The 17,104-nt window shown below is 33.2% G+C and overlaps 1 protein-coding gene across 2 annotated transcripts; it reads right to left on the bottom strand.

The window, feature by feature from the left end:
* Window positions 1–4,643: 4,643 nt before the first annotated feature.
* Window positions 4,644–15,074, bottom strand: LOC11433351 (carbon catabolite repressor protein 4 homolog 6). 2 transcript variants are annotated; one of them, XM_024775235.2, is made up of 16 exons: window positions 14,926–15,074; window positions 14,410–14,842; window positions 13,335–13,501; window positions 12,864–12,929; window positions 11,854–11,906; window positions 10,777–10,858; window positions 10,605–10,636; window positions 9,715–9,796; window positions 7,809–7,901; window positions 7,689–7,721; window positions 7,516–7,604; window positions 6,558–7,420; window positions 6,269–6,456; window positions 6,006–6,091; window positions 5,635–5,719; window positions 4,644–4,970 (listed from the first exon to the last, which is right to left on the bottom strand). In XM_024775235.2, exons 1-16 carry the CDS (start codon window positions 15,007–15,009, stop codon window positions 4,887–4,889), a joined length of 2,520 nt encoding a protein of 839 aa, XP_024631003.2. In that variant the 5' UTR covers window positions 15,010–15,074; the 3' UTR covers window positions 4,644–4,886. The 2 variants fall into 2 exon arrangements, with proteins under 2 accessions (XP_024631003.2, XP_003588706.3); XM_003588658.4 differs by having other exon boundaries at window positions 6,275–6,456.
* Between the last annotated feature and the right edge of the window lie 2,030 nt (window positions 15,075–17,104).

Below are 17,104 nucleotides of genomic sequence, written 5' to 3'. Positions count from 1 at the left end.
AAAAAAAAAAAAACTCTCTAGGTGTCTACATAGCGCCCATTTTTTATTTTTATTTTTTTACTTTTATTATATTTTATATCTTTTAGATTCAATGTCCATCTTTTATTTAATTATTTTAGTTACACTTTTTCGTCCTTTATATTTAAGCAAAAGTAGTCACTAATTTTTTATAATAGAGAAAAATATAATTATAGTCAAAAAGACTTATAGTGAAAATAAATTAATTGCCAGATAAACTTTTGGTTTAAATTAATTAGTTATTGTAGTCAAAGAAAAATAAATATGGAAAAATAGTGAAAATTAATTAATTAATTACCAGATAAACTGTTGATTTAAAATAATTATTGTAGTAAAATAAAAATAGATATAGAAAAACAAATTTAACTTTATTCACAAAACTCTTATTTTTTTATATTTTTTGTCCTCATGAAGATAGCTTAGTTGGTTTGGACAATGCATTATATATAAGGTCCGGGGTTCGAACCCCAGCTACCACCAAAAAAAGCTCTTATTTTTAACAAATCAAAATGAGATAAATTACGAAACCAACGGTGATGCCTCCCGCACAAATAATTTCAGATATTTTTACTTTGGATCTTTATAAAATTTGATTATGTAAGATTGATTACTTACTTGGCACGTTGTCTCATCATTTTTAATAAATTTTGTTATATTAAAATGGGTTAATTAAGCTTTTGGTCCCTATAAATATCTGCAGTTTTGTTTTTAGTCCCTATAAAAATAAATCACACTTTTTAGTCCCTACAAAATTTTCCGTTAGTGTTTTTAGTCCCTGTTAAATTAAAATTTGTTTAATTATGCTTAAAATTTTAATTTTTTTAATGATTTTTTACATACTTGTTTAAAACATTATAAAAGGTTCCGCCAAAATAAATTAGCTCAAAATTTTATTTTTAGGTCCAAATTTTCGTTAGTTTTATCTTGAATTTTTTGCGTTTTAAAAAAATTATATTTAATTCATTACATGTTAAAAAATTATAATTTTTTATAAAAGAGATTATTATAATGTTCTTAACATGTCTGTTAAAAATAATTTAAAAATATAAAAGTTTAAGTATAATTAAACAAATTTCAATTTAATAGGGACCAACACATACTTTTAGTCCTTGTAAAATTAAAATTTGCTTAATTGTGCTTAAACTTTTAAATTTGTAACATATATTTTTCACATACTTACTTAGAATATTATACTAAGTTCCTCCGCAAAAAAAGTAACTTAAAATTTTATTATTAGGTCCAAATTTTCATTAATATAATTTTGAAAATTTGGCTTTTAGAAAAATTCATTACATGTTAAAAAAACTAAAAAAATTTACAAAAGAGTGTCTTACGATGTTATGAACATGTATGTAAAAAATATTTCAAAAATTTAAAAGTTTAAGTATAATTAAACAAATTTTAATTTAACAGGGGCTAAAAACACTAATAGAAAATTTTGTAGGGACTAAAAAGTGTGATTTATTTTTATAGGGACTAAAAACAAAACTGCAGATATTTATAGGGACCAAAAACTTAATTAACCCTATTAAAATATTGCAGCAAACAACTTTTTTAAATCTTGTAAAAAAAAAAAAACTTTTTTAAATAAGATTAAAGACTAATTAATTAAAATTAATCTAGTTTTGCCCATCTTCATCTAAACTTAGAGAAAACTAAAAGAAATCCATAAATCTATTTTCCTCGCGGAGGAGAGTTGAGAATTGAAGTTCAGATCTCCGGGAGAGGGAAAGGAAAAAGAAAACCTTTTTATTTAATTATTTTCAGATAAATTATAAGTCATAAATTTTAAAAAATACTGTATTATTAAAAATGGTTGGCGGTGTTTGACACCTCAGCGTTTTTAGATGACCAAATTCCATCAAAGTTCAAAAGCAAAAGAATATGAAATTACTAGAGTCGAATGGAAACGATTAAAATCATTTTATCACTCCATAATCAACTCATACTTTATCCGATCTTTATTATAAGAAATAATTTGCATTTTAGATTTTGCAAACTTTAGGGTGCAGTTTAATCCGCGACAAGTTAATGTTGTAACATATATTCTTGCAAGTGAAACCACATTATCCGCCAGTCCCAACATTTATCTATAAGTACTACATTGTATTACCACTCTTGTTATTAATGAAATGCTATAAGTGTATTTTATTAAAAATAAAAAGTGAATTGTTTCTTATAATAAAAATCATTGGAAGTATAATATTAGCGGTAATTAGGTGCCTCCTTTTTTTATTCAATTCAGGCCCCTCCTTAAAGAAAACTTCCATGTCATCCTCAAATTTTGGATGAAATACTATTTAGAGAAATGATACTTGTACAATAATTTTGTGACAATTTTCTTTTTCATACTCATATTATATTTTTATTTTCTCTTAAACTCGTGGGTCGAACTGGTGCTCCAAGATTTGACTCTCACATAGTTAAAAATGTGTTGGTCAACTTTTACTTCATCCCCAAGTGAGCAAAGATCAGTCTTACGTTGTCATAGTGTTAGGATACTATATGGGGAGTGATTTTCATAAATACAAAATAAATAGGATTTCAGTCTTATTTATGTGATCATGATTTCGCTGTTGGTAAGGGATCCAAAACATTTATATGATATTTATCTTTTTATTTCAATTATTAAATTATTAACTTTTAGCATTTATATAAAAAATTATAAGTATGGTAAATCATAAATGCAACTTATAACAAAACATATATATTTAAATATATCAAATACAAGTAAAAAACTTTGCGAGGTTAATAATTGTCATTAAAAACCCATCCTCTATATAATACAACTTGATCACTCCTATTTTGCAGTGCCCTAAAACTATACATTAAATTTTGTTCAACTGAGTTAAGGTTATTGTTCCATTGACAATAAATTATATCCCACTCTAATTCACCGCCATCGATGTCTTCACCACCACCACCTCCATATTCATCATCGACTCAAATCCAATCCATTATTGTGTTGAAGGCATTTGTTGTTTTGATGAGGCCCTCTTCCATAATGATCACAACTTGGCACGCAGTGGCATGATTTTGAGGGTGAAACTCTAAAGTCGTTATGTTCTGGTTTCACAGGTGGCAAGACATTGTTGACTTTCTACGCATGCAATGCAACAAATCAATCTTTACTTTGAGAATTGGAGATCCATTGCTTGGACTTGGATTGATGTAAAAGGTAACCATTTCTTTCCCAAAAGATTCATTGTCGAGTCTCTCAATAGATAATATAATAATTCAAGATGTGGCGAATAATAAGGGGAAGGGAGAGATTCTTCTCGAGGAGATCTAGATCTTTTCTTCTCCAACATTTCCAAAATTGATATGCAAGCTGTTGTTTATGGAGAAAGTGGCATCAATCTTATCTCATGGGTTTGAGGTATTTTTTTGGCTGACTTAGAGTCACCCCAACACAGGTATTTATATAATTCTCTTTTAAGAGCGTTTTTGGATGGAGATATATTATGAGGTAATGTAACTTTAGAGAGTAATTTAAACTCTTCCAGTGTAAATTGCATAGTTTTGAATGATAAATTTGGAGAGTTATTAAAATAAAATATTTTATCAAGTATTTTGTTAGAGTTAAATTTATAGAATTTCAAATATATATATCGTAAAAATTAAGAATCTAAAATTTTCTTCTTACTTTATACAATATGAACCTCAAATGGTCCTTTTACTTTTTTTTTTCCTTTTCAAATCATCTAAATTGCGGCTATATGTTTCAAAATTTACACTTCAATATTCTTATTTAAAATGCACATTGGACTCTATAATTGTCAAAATTTGCAAATTGCCCCTCCTAATGTTGAAAATTGGTCCCTCATCTTTTCCAAAATTTTAAATTCAATCAAGAACCTTTAAAATTCTCACTTTAAACCTTCTTTTATTACTTTACCCCAAAACTTTCAAAATTTATAAAAATTAAGAAATTGAATTCTTCTATCCAAACATACAATTATAAATGAAGGAAATTCAGTTGAAACATTTAACTGCTTAGAATTTTTCATATTTCTCTAAAATTTCCATTAGCACATCCACACACACCATAAATTTTTTTGTTTGTTTTAAATCATTAATAGAATGCATTTGATGTGACCAACAATCCACACAATCATTACGTCAGTAGTTGTTAGATTGAAATTGATAACAACTAGCAACATAGTTAATTGCATGGATTGTTGACGGCATCAAATCCAAATCCCATGTTTGATGTGAATTTATGATATGTGCGCTTTTATTGTAGAAGTATGCAATATAAGGTGGATAAAGACCCTCTGAAGCATATTATAATTTGTCAAGTTGTATTGGGAAGTGTTGAAAAAGTGGAGCTTGAGTTTCATCAATCTTGTGCTTCCCGAAATGAATTTGATACTGGCTCTGATGATCCTAAGTGGTATGTTGTGTGGGCCAATGATATCAACAATCGTATACTCCCTGTATGCGTTGAGAGTGAGGAAGGGCAGCTCTGATTGACACCAGAGAAGATGAAATTGGTGACTCTCGCTGAAAGGAGAAGATCGTATTGAATAGTTAACAATCAAACAAAAACTTAGCTGAATATTTATGATATGCATCTTAAATAACACAAAAGAGTTCAAATGAGTAAGGATCACATCTTAACCTGTTGACTAACAGCTCAAAATAATCATATAGGCTCTCATTTCAAAGATCATAACATAATGTACAGATTTAATTTGATAATCAATATTATTACATATTTACAAATAAATACGACTAGCCTCTGGAGAACCTTTTGTTTCCCCCACAACATAAAACCTGAAGGGGACTGTTAGACCGAGACCTGGAACCACATTTTAAGATCTTACAATGGCAAAAGCCAACAATTTATTCATCAAAGTGAAAAGCTATACAACATCCTTGCTGATGGCAGTACCATCTTCCATGAAAGCTAGCTCTGAAACCAAGGCAATATGATCGCTACCCCATTTCTGCAAAGTTTTGGAACGGAAAAATAAATAAATGCATGTCTCAAGCAACAGTAAGGAGTATAAGGAAAGAGAAGTACATTTCGATCACGAGGACCTGTGATCATACATTGAAAATATAAATTGTACTGAAACATGGGTCCAGTCAGGCAGGATCTCAACCGGTTTGTTTTAAACTTTAATAGAATATGATTTTGAAAAATCAAGGTAAACAAAATTATTTGTCCTTCGGAATAATATTTTAAAATTGAGTTAAGAATATGTTTCGCTTCAATGATAAAGTAAAACCACATTTGATGAGGAAATGTAAACAAAATGGTGAGTCTCATGGTCTCGCCATCACTTTTACTCAAGAAGAATAGTTAGAAATAGCTGCTCTCATTAAAATCATTTATACCCACCCTAAAATTGGTTTTAACCACAACAATTTTGTAACCAAACACATGAGAGCACCCGCCCTCCCCTGGTGATTTAAGCATATATACTAAAAAAAGTACATCATTGAAGTCGTAACATTAATACTATCCTGACAACAAGAGCCTCTTGCCGGAATGTGAGTAACATCATCTCTAATCTCTATGGGAGTGAAAAACTACTCCCTAGAAAGCATCCATATAAACCCATCCATCTGCTAACTTTCACACAAAAACTACAAATCGATTCTTACCTTTGTTGGGTATCCTTGAGTGCTTTCCATGACTCGTTTAGGTATTGGAGCAAGAACTCTGGTTGTTTGCAGACCTTCAGATCGCCTGTGTGACCCAGATCAAGGAAAAAATGTGTATTTCTGTCAACTTCTTTTGTTCAGAGTTAAACAAACATTGTGCACAATAGTTTCTTTTGAATGCTAATTAATAATTAAATATATCTATCAATAATGATAACTGAAAAAACATCATGCAACTCAATTACTTAAGCAATGACACTTTTTGATGACATGCATTGCTTATTGCACTGTTACAATTCAAAATTCAAAATAAAATAAGAAGCACGGAAGAGCAAAACAGTTGCAGAAAATCTTTAGAGCTTAATACTTACCAAATATAGTCAACAGTGCCCAAGAAGCACTTGTTGTAACTAGTTACCAAGGGCTCACCATTGGGGTCCCTAGTCCCTGAAGAGTCCTGCATATACGAAAGAATGCCGAAGACAATGACATGAACATGAGAGAGCCACAATTTTAAATTAAATATTAAAATGCCAGCAAACAGCAGCTTTTAAATATGAGTACGACGTGCCAGCTTATAAAAGTGAATTTAAAAAGGAAAAGAAAATGAAAGGAATGCAAGCCATTCTTTTACATCTACCATAGCTTCTGTGTATGTGCTCCTAAGCGATAAAGGGTGCCCCAAGAACGTGCACTCTGCATTTCCTGTCGCAGTTTCTATCTCAGCAGGAGTCCATAATGATGGATTATAAGTAGTTCTCTCTGCATCAATATACTTAGACATCGGACTTGGAGATAAGTCATCCTCTGTATCATTGCTTTCTGCAGGTGGCATCAAGTCGTTAGAAGCAGAATTCAATACCCAAAACTGATATGACTTCCAAGATATGATTTCACAGATAGGCCAAGTTCAAGATCAATACCTTCTCTGGCACTATGCAGGGCATTTATGAAATCGACGGCATCTTCACCAATATTCCCACTGTTTACATCGGCTTGATCTATCTCATCAAAGGAAAATTTCTCTAGCTTTTCATTTAGTAGAAAGTCAATGTTGGTAATTTTATGTGATTTGTCAACTACATATTCAGTTGAAGATAAATTCATTTGGTCATTAGCAATGGCCTCGTAAGATGAGCTTTCTCTATACCCTGGATGAGGGGCTTCAAAATCATCAGAAACTGAAGTATTGCTGGATGGTTTATTTGATGATGCTTCTAGGTTAATAAGATCTGTTGACTCAATATCTATCTTCACCTTTGAAGCTTGATCACCTTCTTGAAGAGAGGTTGGGGAACAGTTAGACTCCATATGCGTGGTCCCTTTATGGTCGTGCAAGTTGGACTTTTCACTTAATGATTCTTGATCTGTAGCTGAGATAGCATCTGATATACGTTCTGTGCTTCCCATCCCAGGTGGGTCAGTGCGAACTGTCTCAAGAGTTGAAGATGTTATAGGTGTGACGTCATGAATTTCATCATCATTTATACCTTTATTATAAGAAGGATTTGGCCCCTCTTTTGTGCCATCAACTTCAACAAAAATCTTATTATGGTCAACCGCCTCCCGAGTATCTTTTCCTGCACATGTATCAGTCTCCCTGCTACACTGCACATCTGTCTTATCAGACATAATCATCACAGGGCGAGTATTTTGTTTATCTAAACTGCTACTCTCAGTGACCGGATTCTGCTTGTCTGACGAAGAACTATTTTGTTCAACAGTAACTTCCTTGTCACCTTCAGCGGATATGGCCTGAACCGAAACATTAGCTGATCTTCTTTCACTGCATTAATTTCGAAGATTTTAGCACATATTGATTGTAAACGCAAGAAATTTAACACATTTCATCACACAAACAAAGCAAATGCACAAGTCTACCTAGATTTAGGACCATAGGTCCATGGTGCTCGAATTACAGCAGAAGCTTGCCCTGATACTTTATTTCTATCTATTCCAGACAAATCTAGCTGTGATAATACAAAAATATTATATCTACATCTTTGTATCTGTCAATCATCAAAGTCGACAAAGTAAAAAACTAAAGGGTATACCTTTTGTTCTGCGATAAAGTTGTACAATGGACTCTGCAACAAGATAATGAATGTTAATGCCACACAGGCTATGGCCAAACTTTACAAAATGATACTGAAAAGGCATAATAATAAAAATACCTTAGGCGTACAATTAAAATCCCCGCACAAAATAACAGGGGCATTATTCCAAAGTTGAGAAACAGCTTGAGCTTTATCCAGCAGGACTCTCACCTGCTCGAAAAAAGTATGAAGTGAAAAACAATTACAAGAAGAATTCGAAATCACATGATGGCAAAGTCAGCTTGAGAATTTGATATTATCAGTTCAAAAACGGATATAATCAGAGTCAGGTGAGATGTCAATGTTCACAGAAGGCATTTTTTTACTCAATTTTCACAGATGGCCAACATATATAACATATGGATTTTCACGATTCAGTTAAATTGCACACATTTAAGGGTTCTTAGCTGCATGCAATACTGAACTGGAAATTATAGAGGGACGAGTTAATGTAAACATTAAAATCAACAGGTTAAAATAGGTGTTGGCAGTAAGTAGTACACCTAAACATACAACCATATCATGTAACCAATACTTTTTTTAATCTCGGATGGCAGCACGGACCATGGAGCACCTGAACCCAAAACCGCTAAAATGGTATAGTGGATAATGGGATGGCAGCTATTGTGAAGACTAAAAACATTACAAACTAAACTGTGTTGTGTATGGCAGATGGCAGTTTGTGGCGAAGACCCAAAATCCTGCAATTTCAGCCGCCTTATGGCGCAGTTATGAGGGGAAAACCCGCCATATTGGTGAGGTCAAAACCCGCTATGGCGCCACCATAACCGCCATTCGCTAACACTGACTGACTAAACATAAATTCCAACAGTGTACAAAATTAAAGGGGTAGCTATAATTGAAACTTATAATTAACCTTTATAATTTGTCACTAACACTCAAAACCAAAACACAATATAACTTAACTACTAATTCAAGTTCAAAATGTATTCAAATTAACAAGTGAAGGTGACGGTCGCAAACACAGCTGGTGTCGCCGGAAAATACCTTTCCGTCACAGGAAACAAATGGTCGGCGTGCTATTTCTGGTCTTTGAAGTCGTAGAAACGCAGACCAGAACAGAGCAACTCTAAAAAAATTCTTTAAAAACTAGGGAGGTAGGGAAACTTAAACGTTAGTTTGGAAATGACAAAACGGCCCTAAAAAGTTCAAACTTGGATATATCAGGGGCTAAAAAAGCATTCAAAGCCTACCCATTTTGCGGCCACCAAAGGGTTATTTTGCCGCAATTTGACGGCAATTTGCAGCCACTACTGCAAAACGTGGATACCCAGTGTTAAGTACTGCACCATGGGCTATTCCCACTCCACTATAGTGCCGCTATTCACAACATACCCTCTTACTGATTACAATACACTAGAAACAAATGTTTCCACTTTCCAATGAAGTACTGAAGTATGGGATGGAATTAAAAATTGCCGAGGATTGTAAGAAAAATTATTGACAAATTATGTCATATTTTTCAGAGACAATATTGAACAATTACAAATAGAGAAATGATATATTGACAACCTTTTGGTTGTCCAACATCGTATATCTATACCGTATAGATACTACGTCATTTTTTAATTAGTTGTTTCTCTCTCTTATAGTCACATCAATAGTTATAATTGATGTATTTTTATACTAGTTGTCCAAAAGTTGTTGATTTTTAGATGTTCATTCATATAAAATTACTCTTACAAATATATCAGGCCTTTAAACCATAATAAATAGAGAAAATTAGGACCATTGTCGTATGCAGTCTGCATTGAGAATAAAAGTAGTGGATGAAAAGAAAACCAAAATAAAGAAAAAATAAATAACACTAAATTTAGAATGAAGTATACAGTGTCAATAGCCATCAAAGTAAAAGAGCATTTGCATAGCATTAAATAGTGATGCATCCAAAAAAAAAACAGTATCAGTGGCACAGAGGTTTAATCAAAACAGGAAAATGTTATAACAAACAGACAGTGCATACCTGGCCAAGTTTAATTTCTCCTCTATTCGGATTGTAAAGCACATGAATGTTGCAAACCACAACTTTACGAGAACCTGTCAAGCTGAAGAATGCTGCATTTATGTTATTTTGAGCATACAAAGATATTCATCAATTCATAAAATATGAATGATAATTTAAAAACAAAAAAGAAACCGCATAAGGCTATCAACCCCCAAGTCATTAGAAGAAAAGTTGCAAGCATCCTAATACAATCAAGGCTCAATTAAAATGATTTCGCGACCTTGTGCATCCTTCTAAAGCTTTATGTCAGCGGCATAAAATACTCTTGTGAACCTAAACACGGTCTCTTAGATTTAAGGAAATTCCATCCAAGCTTTTGAAACAAGATCACAGTTATGTTGACCTTAATTAAAACCACATTCTGGTGATGAATATCAATGTTTTAAAAACCAGATCAGCTGGTTCAACCGGGAACCGGAGCTGGTACCGTCTTGGTCTGCCTCAAATAACCGCTGGTGGGTCAAAACCAGATAAGACCCGGAAAACCCAGATTGAGCCGTCGAACTGGGTCCGGTTTGTGGAAACCGCCCGGTCCAGGGAAATGCACAATTTTCCCCCTTTTTCTTTTAGTTACAAAATGTTGCACTAGAAGAAAAAAAGGAGGTAATGGTGGTGTGGTTGTGGCTAACAGATTAGGGTTAACTAAGTGATACTAATAGAAATATAAAAATTTGATATTTCAAATAGTTGGTTAATGCATAGTATCAGATGGAGTTTGATATTTTTTACCCACGTTGAAAACTGTTAGGTTTTGAATAATATTAAACTGTTAGGTAAAAAATATCAAACTCCATCTGATACTAATAGAAATATAAAAAATTGATTAGCCAAGAACATGGAGTAATTACCTGGGTGGGAGAGATCCATTTTGATTAATGCACTGTTCAATAGAGTCACATATAAGAGAGAAATACAAGAACATCAATAAACGGGTGAAAAGTAGGATAATTGAAGATTTACAGTTTGTCTCCATAGAAATTGAACAAGTAAAAAAAGGCCAGTATAGGAGTTTTTATGCACCTCTAGTACACATATTTGAGCAACATTGTCTCTGAGTCCCAACTTATTGAACTCAATGCATTCTTCATATACCAAATTGAACCTATGATAAAGCATGATAAGTAATATTACTATTTGTTAGAAGCACGGAATGAGATAGATGTTGAATATCAACAAGATCAAGAGTAAAAAGTATAAAAGAAAGTAGCCGCAAATAATACCAAAGTTAGTCCAGGCTATGATAGGAACTGGTTCAGGTTCAGATTATTAATAGAAAGAAAGAACACACAACCGTGAATATTTGAGAGATCCAGAACTCTCCCAATTCTAATTCCCACAAAATGACTAACTATCCTCAACCCCTATATTGCTATTTATCGGTAACATGCCTTATTTCCTTATCTAAATCCCCAATTAACCTAAAACTACCTAACAAAAGTTGTTCTATCAGTTTACTAGAGAAAAGTAATTAGAATATGTTAAGAATGTATTACTGAATGATCCTCAAGGCGTAGCTCATGTGGTTGAGCTGGGATACCTGAAGGAGTTCGAGAAGGTGGTACAGGGTCCAAATACTAACATTACGTACTAATGGCTAACATTTATTTATAAAAAGAAAAATGACTGAATGAAATTAAAGCTTCGATATAACAACTTGACAAGTATCTGGCTTAATTATCATATGATTGTAGATTGTATTACTGAATGATCCTCAAGGTGTAGCTCATGCGGTTGAGCTGGGATACCTGAAGGAGTTCGAGAAGGTGGTACAGGGTCCAAATACTAACATAACATACTAATGGCTAACATTTGTTTATAAAAAAGAAAATTACTGAATGAAATTAAAGCTTCGATATAACAACTTGACAAGTATCTGGCTTAATTATCATATGATTGTAGATTAGTGCCCTATGATAATAACATTGTAAGTTTCAGTGATAAAAATAATGTGTAAGGCATAAGCCAAATCTGAAGGGGGGGGGGGGGGGGAGCATGTGATTTTTTCCAAAAGATAATCGCTATGTGCATGAATACAGTCAATGTTTAGTCACTATCAGAGAAAATAAATCACAGTTTGATAAATAGCATCCAGATAACCTTGATGTTCGCCAAAAGATTGCACAACCATCAACTGGATTGCCCGTACGCATCTATAAGTACAGAAATGCCGTTAGAATTCATAATGAAGCGTAACAATTCATTTTTCTTTGCAAAATAATTGATACAGCAAACCAAAATGAGAAAAATCGTACCAAAAGAAATTAAAAAAAAAAACTGCTGAAAGTGATGATGCAGAAGAAAGGTCAGTCCACATCACACGACAAGTTACAACTTGTGGAATATAGAGAGAAGTGGAATGTGGAATATGGAGAGAAGTGGAAATACTGCCAATCTATCATTATATGATACACACACTTATACAAACATGCTTCTCAAGTAAAATAGCAAAAGTGGGGTATCTCTGTCTTTTGTATGAATGGTATGCCAACCCTTTACTTTGTATAGGAAAGTAAGAGGGTGTGTTGGGATTTTTTGGTAGTTAGAGTACTACTTGTACTTCATCTAAATTGGTGGATCTAGCATCACTTGTACTTATATTCTATCATATTGAATAAAAGTTGTTTGCTGTTCAAAAAAATAATAATAATAATAATACAAACATGCTTCTCAAGTAAAAGCAAAGTTCTCTGATTAAATAGCTAGCTAATATCAGCATTTCTACTCCCAAAAATGACAGAGAACTATAAAAGCCCAAATGAAAGGGACATTCATATATTTATGAATAAATATTATGTAATGTCTGATGGTCTAATCATCATAAAAACAAAAGCAGCCAAACATTTTCCACAAAGTGGGATGGCTACATGGATTAATCAACATTGTAAGGTTCAGGCAAGTATTAGTTCCAAAAATATATCAATGATAGTTTGATTATCGCATAGACATAAAAATGATGTCATCTTAACAAAGTTCAAAGTAGAACCAAAGCCCGAGAGAAAAAGAACAATACTAATAAAAAGTGGCACCAGCAGCACTGAACAAAAAAAAAATTACAGTAGGAATGCTTATGTCATGTAGCCTTCAAACATATAGATCATCTAACCAACCTTCCAGATGCCTCTGTATCCCTTAAACTTCAAATCCTCCTCCAACTCGTGAAACCTATCAACCTCCTGGAAAATAAGATCGAAAGGAAATTTTCTTTAAACTCTACAGTTAATCAGATTTTCCATGTGATGTGCAGTATCCATGCATGTAACACAATTGAGAAATAATGATGATATGATCAGCAAAGAAGGCATGAAAAAAATTCCAAATTTTGCTGAGATGTTAATGTAACTCAAAAACCCAGTTTGACAAATTAATGTAAAAGCATTTTTTGGAAAATGAGGTAGAATATGTGATGATATGTAAAATTTCAAGTCTGAAGCCAAAAATTATAAGTGAAGAATCTCTCTTGCAATATGTCATCGAACCAAATTTTACAATAGTGTTACAGTGTATGGTCACAAACATGTCAAATAGCATATTAGAGCAAGAAGTTAGCATTGTGGCATAATATGTAATAGATTGATAACCTGTAAACACATGATATCGGCAGACCACAGGCCAAGCTCCAAAACAATTTTACTCTTTCTCCACTGCCAGTTCAACATGTAAGAAGGTATATGATAATAAAGTTTTCTCCAGTGGTCCATAGCAAGGTAGTCCGCCAATATATTATAGGAAAGGACTTTAAACCTTTCTGTTGTACAAAGAAAGAAAAAATACAGAAGCTAAATTAGTATGGCGATGTATTGATGTAAAACTCCAAAACAACAAATCATGAGCAACAAAGATTGGGAAGAGGCAGGAGTGATAAACAATCAACCTCAAACCTATCGTCCTCTCACTCACCAAATCATCAGAGAGTTACAATATTTTCATTTATGTAGTAGATTTAGCTCTGAGACTCCTACTTTGGACATACTTCTAGCAAAAGATTGAAATATTGAACCAAGTTTTCTTCTTACCACCCTCATCTTTTCAATGTTTTTCACCTAAGTAGTGGATTAAGGTCCTACTTAGGACATAATTATAGTAACATATTGAACTTTTGAACCCAATGGTTCTTCTTACCACCCTCATTTTTCAATTAAACTTGTGTGCTCCGTCCATTAAGCAATAGCATCACAAATTTAGAAATGCCATTTACCAAACCATGTATCTCGAATTGTCATTTGATTTCTTGAATTAATGCCTAAATGCATGTGGTTTTTCCTTGATATTAGCAAGTTTACAACTCACATTAATTTTTCGTAATCTGACAGTTTTAGGCCCTGTTTGGATAAACAGCTTAATTTGCAGCTTATGCATAAGCTATTTCTATAACAATAGATAAAATAAAGTTAGTGTTTTTGTATTGGCTATAAGTTGTTTTTATAAGCTATCTCTAAAAACTTATAAAATAAGCTAAAAACAGTCTCAGAGTGCTTATGTCGGTGGATAAGCTCAAATAAATCAATTCAAACACGCCCTTACATGACGCAGTAAATATGAACAATGCAAAACAGCAACATTATGAATTCAGACTGCTAAAAATCAAAATCAACCCAATCCCTAAGTTTTAAACCAAAATCATAATAAAATCACATAGTACAAGAGTGAAGTTACCACAACGAGGAGGTGGTGGCGTCAATGCATTCTCCCACTCTCGATAATCTGCAGGCTTTGCATAAAAATTCTGTTGCGGACGAAATTCACGTCGGTTATCATACGGCGGCCGAAAACGCAGTGGCGGAGGATGAGGCCGAGGATTATAAGAAGGATTCTGATATTGAGGTGGTGGATGAGGACGAGGATTGTAAAGTGGATTATGATGGTAAAACGGCGGTGGAGGATGACGATGAAGATCGTAAGGTGGATATTGAGGTGGTGGATATGGACGAGGATTGTACTGTATTTGATTCGCAACATTTTCACTCTCACCTCGCCGGATTGCTGAATTGGCGTCGCGGACTGACCGTAAGTGATCGTCTCCGGTAGCTAACTGGTCTCTTCCGCCGGAGTATGAACGGCCGGAGTATCCTCTCCGGTGACCTCGGTGCTGCAAAATTTGAAGGAAAAAATGAATCCGTTGTTAGTATGAAGAAGGGGAGAGAGAGAGGGAGGGAGGGAGGGAGAAAGTACGTAGGGGCGTGAAGACATTGTGGCGGTGGAGAAGGCGGCGTCGGTTGCGGCGAGGAGATGGAGGGACGGAGGATTGCGTCGCATTGTTTGGGAGTGAAACTGAAACTATGAGAGTGGAAAAAAGCGCGTCAGAAAGTGAACTGGCGCGTTTATTCACGCTCGTTTAGACGCGTGAGGTTATGCACGAATCTAGATAAACTAAGAAAAAAATTATTTATTTTTTGAGAGAAAAAACTATATTTTTAGAATTGATTTAATGGAAATGTTAACCATTGCCCTTGTGGCATTGGTTAAAGTATTAAAATAAGTAAATTTACATCGAAAAGTGGTGTAATCATTGATAAGAAAAAAGTAAAGATTTATATTTTCAAGATAAAGTTTCTATTAATAGAATCCTTAACTATTGTTCTTAGGGCATTGATTAACAAGACCCTTGATTTAAGAATTGAATAATATTTGATTTTGCCAACAAAGGAGTGTTTGTCAAAAGATACTAAAAGGAGTGATAACATTGACAACAATTTTTTTGTTTGAAGATGTTAAATTAGTTCATCCAAATTAGCATTGGAGAAATTGAAGTTCTGAAGTATCAAGTCAATACCACCAACACTCTTTTTTTAATATTCTCTCCAACCCTCTCATTTGTATTGGATGAAATTAAATAGAGTTATATAAAGTAATGAAACTCCCGTAAGTTTCATGTAATAAAAGTGATTGTGTTAAAACTAAGGGAGGAAAAGACAATGTTGTTAACACTCCTCTACGGTATGTTAAGTTGGACACTTTAATTCGAATTTAAACTTAAGACTTTACAAAATTACGATTGTGTGTAAATTTTAGGCGTGCTTGTCACTTTGTATACCGACAAGAAAAAAAAAATACTTAAGCTTTGATTAAAAAAGTGACAAATTTGTTATTTAATCCAAAGTTTAGTCTATTCACTTAAGTAAGTAAATTTTGTTGGCCTAAAAGACTTTTCTTAGTCCATAAATCATAACTCAATCGACAAAAAAGCTAAAATTAACGCGGCATAATTTCTCACGAACCACAACTTTGTGTGAGTGGGCGTGGTAACGAAGAAACATCTCATCATTTGTTTCTATCTTGCGATTTATTTATAACTCTTTGATACCTCGTGCATATTTAGTTAGGTTCCTCTTCGGTTGATCCTCATCATATTTCAAATCATTTTGTTCAGTTCGTTTACTCATGAGGTGTTTATAAAAGCGTGATGTTTCTTTTCGCATCTAATTTAGCTCTCTTGCACTTGGGTTTCATGGATTGAAAAAAAAAAAAAAAAGGTTATTCAAGAACAAGTAAAAATCAATACCTTCGATTCTCAATAATGTAAAAATTGCTTTCAATTTGATAGTTGAAGGCAAAATATGCTAATTTTGCCTTAGGTTATCATCGTTAATGGCTATATCATTTTATTTGCCTCGGCATAGGTTGCTTTTTTCCTATTGGATTGTTACGGTTGTAAAATTTGATAAGTCTGTCTGATATAGGGATGTAAATGGATGTCCATGGATGCGGATAATGTGATATCCGTGTCCGCTCCATTAGACAAATATGAAATCTATGTCCTATCCATATCCGCGCGAACATCCATTTAGCAGATAATCCACAGATTTTGAGGTATCTGCGAGTTTATACAGATATCCATGAATACTATTTATAATAATAAAAAAAAAGATATTAATTTTTTTTAGCTGAAATTTAAAAAAGTTGACCACATGCATTTTCTTTTCTTTTTAGTAAAACATAATATCACTACATTACAATAACAACAAAAATCATTGACTCAACAAAAACATAAATAAAGTTCTTTGATTTGACAAAAGTATAAATAAAACTCTCATCATATTCAACAAAAACAAAACTTCTTGCTTCAACAATCCCGACCACTTTCACTACCTTCTAAAAGAGTGTAATACAAACTTGAAAAATCGTGTAATAACTAATAACAACTCACACTACCGAGGTTTTTTCTTAGAAATTTGAAAAGTATTAAGGTTATTTATGTAATTTATTCGGTTTAATAGCAGGTATGGATATCTGCGGGTGCGGATACCATTAAATCTGCATCTGTATCCATTAATTAACAGGTAGATAAAATATCCGTTTATTTTATCCATGGATATCCATTAAAGTATCCGCTCCATATCCGTGGCGGATA

This window comes from Medicago truncatula, chromosome 1 (genome assembly GCF_003473485.1).
Source record: "Medicago truncatula cultivar Jemalong A17 chromosome 1, MtrunA17r5.0-ANR, whole genome shotgun sequence".
Taxonomy (NCBI): Eukaryota; Viridiplantae; Streptophyta; class Magnoliopsida; order Fabales; family Fabaceae; genus Medicago; species Medicago truncatula.
Note: the sequence above shows the minus strand (reverse complement) of the source record. Positions and strands in the feature narration are given on the sequence as shown.

What these genes read in the sequence shown, in the direction of transcription:
- LOC11433351 (XM_024775235.2), bottom strand. Translation starts at nt 15,009, where the DNA reads ATGCGACGCAATCCTCCGTCCCTCCATCTCCTCGCCGCAACCGACGCC. An exon ending in CTCAAATATGTGTACTAGAG is followed by an intron (nt 10,637 to 10,776) that starts GTGCATAAAAAC and finishes TCTATTGAACAG; the next exon opens with TGCATTAATCAAAATGGATC. An exon ending in GAGAAATTAAACTTGGCCAG is followed by an intron (nt 7,902 to 9,714) that starts GTATGCACTGTC and finishes TTTTTCGAGCAG; the next exon opens with GTGAGAGTCCTGCTGGATAA.